This window comes from Strix uralensis, chromosome 1 (genome assembly GCF_047716275.1).
Source record: "Strix uralensis isolate ZFMK-TIS-50842 chromosome 1, bStrUra1, whole genome shotgun sequence".
Taxonomy (NCBI): Eukaryota; Metazoa; Chordata; class Aves; order Strigiformes; family Strigidae; genus Strix; species Strix uralensis.
The window spans coordinates 4,134,080-4,145,023 of NC_133972.1; the positions used below are offsets into that span (position 1 = coordinate 4,134,080).

A 10,944-nucleotide genomic window follows, 5' to 3' on the forward strand; every position below is an offset into this window, starting at 1 on the left:
AGGGCTGCAGGGTCAGGGATACCTCATGCTTTTATCTGGGGCTGGAACCAGACAGGCCTTGGGTCAGGGCTTCTGTCATGGAAAGTTTTAGGGAGTGCAAGTTACACTTTTGAAAGCTAGTATCATTACTCCAGGCAGCATGTCGTGTGAGTGATGCAGTTTTAGGAAGCGTCAGCTTTGTCTGCCATTCTCTAACCAAACAGCAAAGCAAGTATTTACCCAATTACATGGTAGAGTTATTTTGTACTGAGCAAAACCCACAACAGCAAAACTATTTCAACGCAGGCACGCGAACCCAGGAAAAATCTGGGTTACATTAAGCACTGCTGCAGAATCTGCCCTCAGCAGCACAGCAGCAGTCTGGTGTACAGCGATGGTTTACCAGAGGCTGAAGGTCCAAACTGGGACCAACGGCTTCCACGGTTGTGAAACCTTAACCTCAAATAAGTGACCCCTCTCACGCCCCAGCCCACTTGCCCTGGAGGAGCTCCCCAAAGAGACGATCCCCCAGCAACGCCCTTCGCCACCAGCCCAACTGCCTCATGCTGCTCCATCCTCAAAACCCGTAGGAGCCACCACCAGGATACACACGGAGGTGGAAAGCAGCAGGGGTGGAGACACCCAGACAGCGAGAAGCAGCAGTACCCAGAATGTTCTCCCGCTGCTTCCCACCACCAGCCAGGAGAAGACAACGTGCTTAAGCTGCATGTGAGCATCAACTGGAGCTTTCAGAAGAGTTGCCTCCCCAGCCTCGGAGGAGACCACCCTGGTGCTCTATTCGGGCAAGTATTTCTGCCCACCCTTGCAGGTGAAAGCAAATACAAAGCAAACACAGCCCCAGTAGCTGCTGGGAGCCAGAGCAGCCAGCGCAGGGCATCCGATTACACAGGTCATGGCCAGCTGGAAGGTGTTTCCTAGAGCTGGAAGTCAGGACACTGCTGTGACTCTGAAGCAGAGCTTTGTCCTCGCCGGTGCCTCCCATCCCAGGGAACTCACCCCCAGTCACAGCTGCTATTCACATGCCAGTGCCAGCCAGCACCAGGGAGGACACAAGGACACACAGGAAGAGGGAGGAGGAGCCAGGAGCTCCTGCCAAGGCAGGATCAGAAAGTCTGTCTTTGTGGTGGGGTGGACATCAGACCCCAGGAACCTGCCAGGCATCCTGGTCAGCACTGGTCATGTGAAAAAGGGACACCAGTGAGGCAGCAACATTTACTGAAAACATCAATTATGCAAGGGTAGAAAAGAGGACAAGAACAGAACATTTCAGGTTTGTGGCCAAGGAGAGGCAGAGCCCAGGCAGCACCCAGAGCAAGGCAGACAGCGCGCTCCTCACCGCACGTACCCGGCAGCCTCGCCTGCTCCCGCCTAGGAAAACACCACATTTTTTGGTATCGCCACCCCGATGCCACGCTCTGATCCACCCATCTCACAGGGATGGGGGAGACTGGGAAAGCCAGGAGGGTGCTCGCGATGGCTGTGTAACTCAGCCCAGACAAGCAGCAGCCCCGAGGAGATGCCACGTGCAGACCCCTGCAAGTCAGCGTGGTGGATGTGTTTCTAACGCCGATTGAGACGACCTGCTCGCTGCCTCTCCCAGTTCAGGATGGGGGAACCGATGTCCCGAGCAGGGTCAGCCCAAGGCTGAAGGAGTCACGCTGCTGCCCAACAGCACGCTGTGGAGAACCAGCCACGGGACAGGGCGCAAGCCTGGTCTGCAGAGCAGCTCATGAACCTCAAAGGTCAACTGCAGACATGGCACCAGCTCAGTACGTCCCCGATCTGAGGAGGGAAGCAAACTGGGAATGTATCTCTGTCCCCAGCCACCATGCTGGTGCCTGCTGACAGCCCTCGCTGGTTTTAGGGACAGCCTCCCTCATCTCGAGGCAGACCACAGCCCTGACAGCAGACCCGCTTATCTAGTGGCCGCCTGCCAGAGGAAAGGGCCGTCCCGCTGCCACCACGGCACACGCCGGGCGGTGCAGGAAGCCAGGCAGGCAGAGGATGAGCCCTGGAGCTGGTGCCAAGGACGGGGCAGGAGCTGGGGTGGAGGGAAGCGACGGCTGCCCCTCCCAGCAGCCTCACAGCCACAGGGCACAAACATGGCAGGCATCCTGTGTTCAGCCGGGTCCGAAGCAGCCTCTCAAGCTTCCAGTATCCTTACTTTGGGGATGTGCATTGTGTTTGAGACACGCCTGTGTTTCCTCCCCGGCACCCCAAGGCCTGGAGCAGCAGTACACCTCCACGGCCACTCAACTATTGCACACTCAGGACGATCCCACGTACCACAAGAGGCACAAGGTCATCGAGGTATGAGCACAGCCCTGCTGCGAAGCCCTCAAACCCTGGTCCTCAGGGTAAGCACCATGCACAGCACGCTCCAAACCCACCTCCACCCGCAGCTCCACACCCATCTACAGCCACTCTTGGCCTGCCAGCCAGGAGGTGTAGATCTCCTGTCTAGGAGAGGAGCTGCTGGAGGGGTCCCATGTTGCTGTTGCCACCACCGCCAGCAGCTGAGACCCCAGAGCTGGAAGAGGTCACCCACAGTGCAAGAAGAACGCCCCAACAGCATCCCAGACCCCTGGGAGAGGAGGGAGCAAAGCTTCACACTGCAGGGCAACACCAACACATTTTTCCAAGAGTCCACCAGCCCCTCCTGACACCACAGGTCCTCGCTTTGCCCCACACGAGGGTGAGGGTCTCCAAGTAAGGCACTGATGGGACTAAGCCACCCCCTCCAAGGCGAGAGACTTGCACTGAACTTCAACTTTCACAGACCTCGCTTGAGGAGCACAATTAAGCTTAATTTTTGAAGCAACTGTTTTAAAATTCCTCCTTGTTGCAAGCTGGACAAGTACAGTCGTGTGGCACCACAAGGTCCACCAGAACCATTCAAAGCTTCAGGCGAGCGGCCAAGATTCAGCAGCAGCATAAGGAAGATGCCACCAACCAGAGCGGGGCAGACGAGCTGCCCTGCTTGAGGCCAGCACACCAGAGCCCCATCTCTCCTGCCCCTTTCCCCCCACAGCCAGCTTTTACTCCACATTTCCCCCCTCCAAGGTGATCCCACCTCCATTCAGCCTCTGCTCCTTGTCTTCCAGAAGATTTTTGGCTTCCTGTGGATGCAGGAGGAAGCACTGAGAAGAGAAAAAGAGCAACTCCCATCTCGTAACTGGGCCGAGGCCAAAAGCAGCCAAGAAACAGCAAGGACAGGATTGTCCCGCTGAGCCCCGCAGCAAGCCAAGCACCGGCACTTCAAAGGAGAGCAGCTGCTAAAACCCAGTCTAGCAGGTCAGCCGGCTTCCCCGCGAAGACTTAGATCATGCAACAGCTCTCAAAATGAAAAGGCCGTTTCCCAACCCAGAGGCCATCCCTTCTGAGGGACCGGGGACGCCAAATTTACTCGTTCCTGAGCCGCTGAACGTAAGTAGAGATTTTATGTGTGATTAGGGAAACGCTGAGTTGCGCTTGGGAGTCTTCCCAAGCTTCATTTGGAACAGTATCGGGGTCTGTTACTGTGACCACTAAGGTTTAATGGGACAAGCAATGGAAACCCAGAGGGTGTCGGAGAGTTGTACTGCAGATCTTCAGTTGTTCTCACCTACACGAGCCCCAGCTAGGCTTGCACAAAGCTCTACAGCAGAGAGATCAAGCACCAGCCCCTTTGGACGAGTCTGTTGTCTGGAAGTGTCAGTTAAGGTACACGGGGAATGATGTCCCAGCTACAGAGGAAGAACAGAGGCTGCTCTCTGAGTAGGAGAGCCAAGGACAGCCTTGTAAGTGCTGTTGTGGCTGAACTTGCCCAGCTTCGCAGCAGCCACAGTGCCTGGGCATTTGGATTATGGCACAGAGCAGGAAAAGCAGTGCCTCAACCAGCAATTCACAACCCATCTGTGCCCACTTCAGGAGCCTGACGTGCCTTGAGGCTTAGTAAGAGGGGTCTCGAGAGGACCTCTCACAGCTGGACTCTAGACGTACTTTAAACCACGTTATTTTCATCAGCACAAACACTTCAAGCTAGATCTGTCAGTGAGGGGAGCTCAGAAGCTGGGCTCCTGCTTTAAGAGCAGCAGGTGCCCCCCACACCACGACCACACTGGAAGACGTTGGCGGCACGCCGGCACGCCAGGCTGCACCGCCCATCGACACCACGGCAGGGCACAAGGGCAGCCGGCCTCACCCCTGCCAAGACCTTCCAGCAACTGAAGCCCAACCCTCTGATTTCCTGCACCAGTTCCCCCCCATCAGGGCAGTGCACCAAGCCCGCTCATTCGTGAGCTCAGCAGACACCGGGACAACTTCTGCTGCTTTTCCAGCACGAGTCACACCCACTGAGGAGCAGCGGTGTGAGCCCAGGGACAAGGGACATGCCAGGAGTGGAGGAGAAGGCAGCAGCACTAATTGCACCTCTTGGGACTGCAGACTCTGCAGTTGTTCTGGAGGAAGGTTTTCAGATTACAGCTCCAACTCCTGCACAGGGACAGAGATCAGAGAAAGGGGCTAAACACCCCTCGTCACACCCTCAGGCTGGCTCGAGCAAGGCACGAAGCAACCAGCCACCACACCGGACAGCGGTAGCTGGAGCTTTATCATATGGAGTCACAGCCTGCCCAACAAATTTCCTCATCCCAAAAGGGCTGACGATCAGGTCAGGGCTGCTGCATCAAGTCTTGGGATCAGAAGAGAGCAACGGGCGACAGAGCCGACAGGAATGTTCGTCACGTGGCTTGCTTTAGCTGGAAGCACGGACCTCGGCTCCGTACGCAAAGCGGTGCAGGGTCTGAGCACACGTGGGTGCTCTCCTTAGCCTCAAAACCTCCCAGCAAGCTAAAAATACAGACACCACGTTCACTCAGGTGGCCTAAATAAGTCACAGAAGAACCATTTGTGCAGCAATGGCGTCTCAGACAGGAACACGGGCGAGGAGCTCATTCATGCCGGAATGACCTCGCTTCTCAGCTTTCCATTCCCCTCCGCACACCCCAGCGCAGAACAGGACCCTGCTGCTGCCCAAACCCTCTGGCGCGGAGTGAAGTTACAAGCTCAGTTTTGGCAGACCTTTCCCAATGATCTGCACAAGAAGGAATTGCTGGACTGGCCAATATCCTCAATATTAACCAGCATTTAAAACCACAAAGAATTCGGTGCCACAGATTGAGGTCAGCTTTATGAGGAAGACCTGGCAACTGCTGAAGCAGCTGCTGTAAGAGGCCTAGGAAGAGGCAAACTGAGCCAGCATCAGAGATCTAGGGCATACCTGAGCTGGAAAAGTCAGGAATTTTATGCTAACAACCGATGCCACCCACAGAGAATTACTTGGGGAAAACTGCAAGCACTTTGCACTGGATCACCTGCAGCAGCCTGGCAGCCACCGGACAGATTTGCAATGTTGTAAGAGCCTCTACGACAGAAACCAGCAGGAAAAAAAAAACCCTCTCTACAGGCAAATAACCACCAAGGTAGCCAAGAAATCCGCCTCCATCCTCTCTCCACACATTCTCTTTCCAGAAAGGAGCGTGCCACGAACATCCCTCCTTGCCCAAGGCTCCCAGGCGTGAGATGAGCCGCTCTCCAGCTCCGGGCAGGTTCCCACGGTGTGGCTGACCGCAGCGGCAAGCGCCGAGGAAGCCGCACAGCACGACCGGAGCCAGAGCGCTCCGTAACCATCCAGCACAATATTAGTGAGCAACGGGTGTTTTATCCCAAACGCAGCTCTCGGGACCACTGCCAAAAGCAGGTTGGATGTGCTCTGTCCCGCCGCTGCTGCGTTTCCGTAGGGATAACCTCGCTGGCGTGCGCCACCAAAAGCAAGAAGCTCCAGTTTAACAAGTACATGCTTTGTCTAAAGCTGGAGTTAGCCCCAAAGCAGGGCTGGGATCTTTCTCCCTAGTCCTGACCAAACCTGTCCAATACTCCTTCAGAGCAGCACTACAGAAACTCAATTGCCCTGTTTCAGCCTGTGATGGCGCTGGTTGAGGGGCAGGCACCTGCCTTCTGGAATGACCTGGTGTGTAAAAAAAAGGGAAGAAAAGTTTTTCTCTGCAGCTGGGAACCACTGAGGCACAGCAGATGAACACGTCCATCTCTGTAGCCAAATTAACCATGTTTGATAGTGGCCCGAGCTCAGAAGAGCCCCACGCGTCTGCTCCAACAGAAAACTTCCACCAAGGAAGCTCTGTAAGCCCATGGCTCGGCCTAGGAGATGCCACCCCTGCACGACACCAAGTTCCCCAGCTGCAGCCCCACTCCTGGGGGTCTCAGGGACCCCTTGTCCACGAGGATCGCCTACAACACAGCAGGGAGGCGGAGCTGGAACAGCCAGGTCTGGGGTCACCAGGACACGAGAGACTGGAAGACACGTGAGCAGGCCCAGGGAAAGGGCTGCGAGGAGGGTTTAGGGATCAGAGTATCTATTGCATGAGGAGAGGTTGGGAGAGGTGGGATCATCCAGCCTGGAGAAGGGAAGGCTGGGGGGAATCACATCAACATGTACCAGGACCTGGTTGGGCAGGAAAGAAAGAAGAATCCAGGCTCTTCCCAGTGACAGGACACAAGGGACTGGGCACAAACTGGAACACAGCTAGTCCCATCCAAGCATAAGAAAAAAAACCCAAAAACCTTTCTTTAGTGCGAGGGCAAACACAGAACCGGTTGCCTGGATAGACTGCAGAGTCTTCATCCTTGGAGATACTCAAAACCCAACAGAACAGGGTCTGCTCTGAGCAGACAACTAGATTAGGCCATCTCCAGAGGTCCCTGCCACCCTCAACTGTCCCGAGGATCCACAGCCACGGGAGCTGGCTGCCTCTTCTCACACTAAAATCATAGAATAGCAGGTTGGAAGGGGCCTCATGGATCACCTGGTCCAACCTCACTTGGCAGAAGCAAGGAAGCCCCTGAACAGGAGCACAAAGATCCCAGATTACACCAGCTGGTACGACAGCACGCTCTCTCCAGTCACAGAAATAAACAGCATTTCTGGAAAGCACCATTTTCCAAGGCAAAAACCCCCAGATTCTTCCCAAATAGCAGAAACACAGTTTTCAGTGGAGACAAGAGCTGGCTCCACTTCTACAAGGTATCGCTTCTAGTTTACGTATTTTAGTTGAGCGCTGCTTCCAGCCCTGCAGTCGCTGCCTACCGCGAAGAACAGGCATTTAATGACATCTAAAATTACCCTACAATTACCCGCAGCCCCAGGAGTGAGCACCTGGAGTTGTTTCTTCTTGAAAGCCCAAATATTACATACCCAGATGAGTCATTTCTCTTCCCACCTGTGCTGTGGATCCTGCCACACCACACACTGGTCAGACATCACAAGGGGATGTCAGTGGTTTTACTTTCCATCTGTAGGAAGTCTGTCCGGTAACTCCAGAAAAAAAAAAAGTCAATATTTCTAAATCTGTGAGTATTCTGATCACTTCAAACCAGAGTTTCAGGAGGAGACTCTACTGCCACCTTCTGAGATCGCCGTTACTGCAGGTGCCCCCAAAATGACTAAAAATAGCTTGTTTTCCCCCAGTTATGTTATCAAACCAAGGGAAGGGTTTATTTTGCAGGGAAAGAGCCAACCCCCCCCACTCTGGGAGCCCTGCTCTCAGCAAGCATCCCAGCCTCAGCTTTGCCTCCCCCACACAACATAAAAATAGGTTTAAGCAAGAGAAACTGGAGCAGCCCACTTGCAGTCAACGCAGACAGAGCTCGCTGACCTTTGAGGCGCTTACAGCACAGCAGTCCTGACTATAGTTGACTCAATATATATAAATGTACAAAACAAATGCATGCGTATATAGCATGCCCACTTTAGCACCACAATCAGTAAATAAGACAATCCAGCACCATTACAGATGACATTTTAAGATGTGTCGTTAACTGTCTCATTTGCAGCCGGGGCAGTGAGGCAGGAGGGTAAATCAGGCCCTGACCCTCAGTGGGCACCAGGACACGGGTAGGGCAGTGGGAGCAGACCCACCCCACAGCTGCACATAAGGGGGGGCCTGGTAGACAGCAAGGCCATGGCAGCGCTCCCCTCAAAGCCCACGCAGAAAAAGAATTTTTTAAAGGGGGTAGTGAGGCCCCAGCCCTCGGAGCAGCCACACCAACAGGGAGACGCTCAGTTCGGCCAGGGACAAGCCTGAAGCCACCACAGAGAGGGGACAAGGCCTGAGAAGCCAGAAAGGCTCCAGCCGCCCCTGGGAGGGCTGTGGGACCAGCGGCCGTGGGGCACAGAGGGCCCGGGCAGCCACGGCCCAGGGATGGGGCAGCCCCCCAGGCCGGCGGGGATGAGAGGGCCCCTCTCCCAGATGCACAGCCGGGCCGGCTGGCGGCCCTCCACCCCCAGGGCTGCCCCACAGCGGCGAGGAGCCCTGGGAACGGCCCGCTCTCACCTTCTTGCCTTTCTTGCCCTCCTCCTCCATGTCTCCGGCGGCGGCGGCCCCGGCCCCCCCCGGGGCATCCCCGCAGCGGCCGTGCTCGCCCGGCCTCGGTACGCGGCAGGGGCCCAGCAGCCCGGCCTCACTGCCCGGCGGCGGCCATGGACCCGCCCGGGGCCCGGCTCCAGCTCCCGCTCCCGGCCCGCCCGGAGCCGCCTCAGCGCCACCAACAACTTTTCAATCCTGCCGCCATCTTGGGCGGCGGCTTCCCGGCGTGCACCGCGCCCCGCCCTCCGCCCGGAGGACTGACGTCAGTCCTCCCCGGCCGCGCGGGGACGCCCAGCCGCAGTGCGCATGCGCCGAGCTCGCCGACCGGCCCGCCCCGTTAGCCCCGCCCCTTGCGGGGATGGGTGCGGGGATGGCCACGCCCATCCGCCGGACCACGCCCACTCCGTGCACCGGCTCCGCCCCCCTGTGGGCGGGGCCACGCTGAGGGGCAGTTGGGCCCACCCTCACCGTAGCGGCCTGCGGCGCCGTTGGGGGCGGCCGAGTCCGAGCCCGAGCCCGAGCCCGAGCTCGAGCCCGTGGCCGTGGCCGTGGCCATGGCCGTGGCCGTGGCCTGGCCGGGGCGGGCGGGCGGCCGGCCCCGTTCCCGGCCTCATCCCGCGGCGGCGGGAGGCCGGGCCTGGGGCGCTTGGGCCCGCGGCGGCGCTGACGCTTCCGCGCATGCGCTGACCGCTCCGGCCTCGCTTTCCGCCGCTCCCGCCAGGGGGCGCTGTCCCCCGGCGCCCCGCGATGACGTCACGCGCCGGCGCCCCCCCCCCGCCCTCAGCCATGGCGGCCGCAGCGGAAGGTATGGAGTGCGGGGGGGGTGGTGCCGTCCGGCTTTATCCGCCGCCATCCGCGGCCGGGGCCGCTCCCGCGGGCCGGGGGAGGAACGGGGGCACCGAGGGGCAGCGCGGGGTGAGGCGCTTCTACCCCGCCGGGCCCAGCCGCCGCTGAGGGGGTGCGCGGTGCATGCTGGGAAGGGTAGTCCTCCATGAGCCGCGTGTGGTCGCCGGGGCGTTCTCCGGGAGGGAGTGAGGGGTGCTGGGGAGAGTGGGGGTCTCCTGGTGTCCCCCCGCAAGCCTTCCAGCGTGGGGGGGCCTGGCGTGGCACCCGCCATTCCTACAGCGCTTGCCAAAGCGACCCCGGGACGGTTTGAGGCCTCTCCCCGCCACCCCCCGGGGGGAGGTTATAGACATCCCGGACACCCCCCACGGCCGAGGAACGGGGGGAGCCCCGCGGCGATACCGGCTGCCGCCTCCTCCGGGGCCGCTGATGCCAGTTTTTTCTCTCTGGTTGCAGGGGGCCGCTGTCCAGAGGCCGCCGGGAGTGAAGAGGTGGGTCCGACGGGCCTGTCCCGGGTAGGGGGGGTCTGTCCCACGCCCTCCCCTGTCACTGCAATTAGCTTAATTCTGTGTCATTAGCCAGACCGCCTCGGCCACCAAACGAGAGTCTCTGGGAGCCAAAATCCCACCGGAGAGCTGCTGTGGCCACCTCATTTTTCCTAGCATGCCATTTCAGATAGGTGGCCACCTCGTTTTTCCTAGGATGCCGCTTCTATCAGAGGTGGCCACCCCATTTTTCGGGGGCAGGTCAGCTCTCAGGATCTGTCGCCACAAGCCCAGCAGAATTTCCCCCCTCGTGGCCCAGGGCTGAAGTCACAGCCTGATCCCTGCCCTCCGCAAGCCTTCCAGCGTGGGGGGGCCTGGCGTGGCCCCCGCCATTCCTACAGCGCTTGCCAAAGCGACCCCGGGACGGTTTGAGGCCTCTCCCCGCCACCCCCCGAGGGGAGGTTATAGACATCCCGGACACCCCCAGTTGCCGGGGGCTGCCAGGAGCTGGGTCCAACGAGCCTGGGGTGGGGGGTGTGGGGGGGGCTGTCCCACGCCCTCCCCCCTCATCGCAATTAGCCTGATTCTGTGTAATTAGCTCGGCCACCGAATGAGAGTCTCTAGGAGCCAAAATCCCACCGGAGAGCTGCTGTGGCCACCTCGTTTTCTGCAGGATGTCACCGCCAGCGGGGGATGAGCTGGGAGCCGCCGGCTCGGCCCCACGGCACATCCAGACCTTTGGGTTTTTCTCCCGTTTTAGGTGAAAATCCGGTAGAACACCCATTTCTAGGAAAAACGCTGGAAAAATGGAACAGCAACCTTCCCGGAATGGCTCACCACACTTGCTTGGTAAGGTTTTACCGTTACTGGGTTTTACTGGGAATAACTCCGTGGTTAAAGAGTGGAACTGGGGATACTGGTGAGCACTGGTTTGCCGTGACGTTGCCATCCCGGTGCCTCATTAACACCGGAATCCTCGTCATCGTAATGACTCCCCCCTTCTTTTCCAGCTGGACACCAACACGGGGGCCTCTCTCCGCTGATCTGCACCTCGGCTTGTCCTTCCCAGAGCTCCCAGTTGCTGGTTGAACTGGGGATACTGGGACGAGGATGGGTGATGGTGGTATCTTAATAAAGAAGGGATTTCCCAGCGGGTTTTTGGCACCGTGTGGTGACGGGGCAGGGAGGGGGCT

At 58.5% G+C, this 10,944-nt stretch overlaps 1 protein-coding gene, 1 long non-coding RNA gene and 2 other non-coding genes across 5 annotated transcripts in view; 3 read left to right on the forward strand and 1 right to left on the reverse strand.

Moving 5' to 3' along the window:
- CCM2 (CCM2 scaffold protein) overlaps positions 1 to 8,630 on the reverse strand; it is a 38,332-nt gene extending 29,702 nt beyond the window's left edge. For both annotated transcript variants that reach the window (XM_074871854.1, XM_074872231.1), the window contains exon 1: positions 8,391 to 8,630. In XM_074871854.1, coding sequence (XP_074727955.1) covers positions 8,391 to 8,420 — 30 coding nt within the window. In that variant the 5' untranslated portion in view covers positions 8,421 to 8,630. The remainder of the gene's footprint in view (positions 1 to 8,390) is intronic.
- Positions 8,631 to 8,878: 248 nt separating this feature from the next.
- LOC141945067 (uncharacterized) lies at positions 8,879 to 10,904 on the forward strand. Its single transcript, XR_012629409.1, has 4 exons — positions 8,879 to 9,228; positions 9,723 to 9,757; positions 10,512 to 10,600; positions 10,762 to 10,904. It is a non-coding gene; the product is annotated as an uncharacterized LOC141945067 (long non-coding RNA).
- LOC141935158 (small nucleolar RNA SNORA9) lies at positions 9,496 to 9,630 on the forward strand. Its single transcript, XR_012626488.1, has one exon. It is a non-coding gene; the product is annotated as a small nucleolar RNA SNORA9 (small nucleolar RNA).
- Positions 10,100 to 10,234, forward strand: LOC141935152 (small nucleolar RNA SNORA9). The gene has a single exon (XR_012626484.1). It is a non-coding gene; the product is annotated as a small nucleolar RNA SNORA9 (small nucleolar RNA).
- Positions 10,905 to 10,944: the final 40 nt, after the last annotated feature.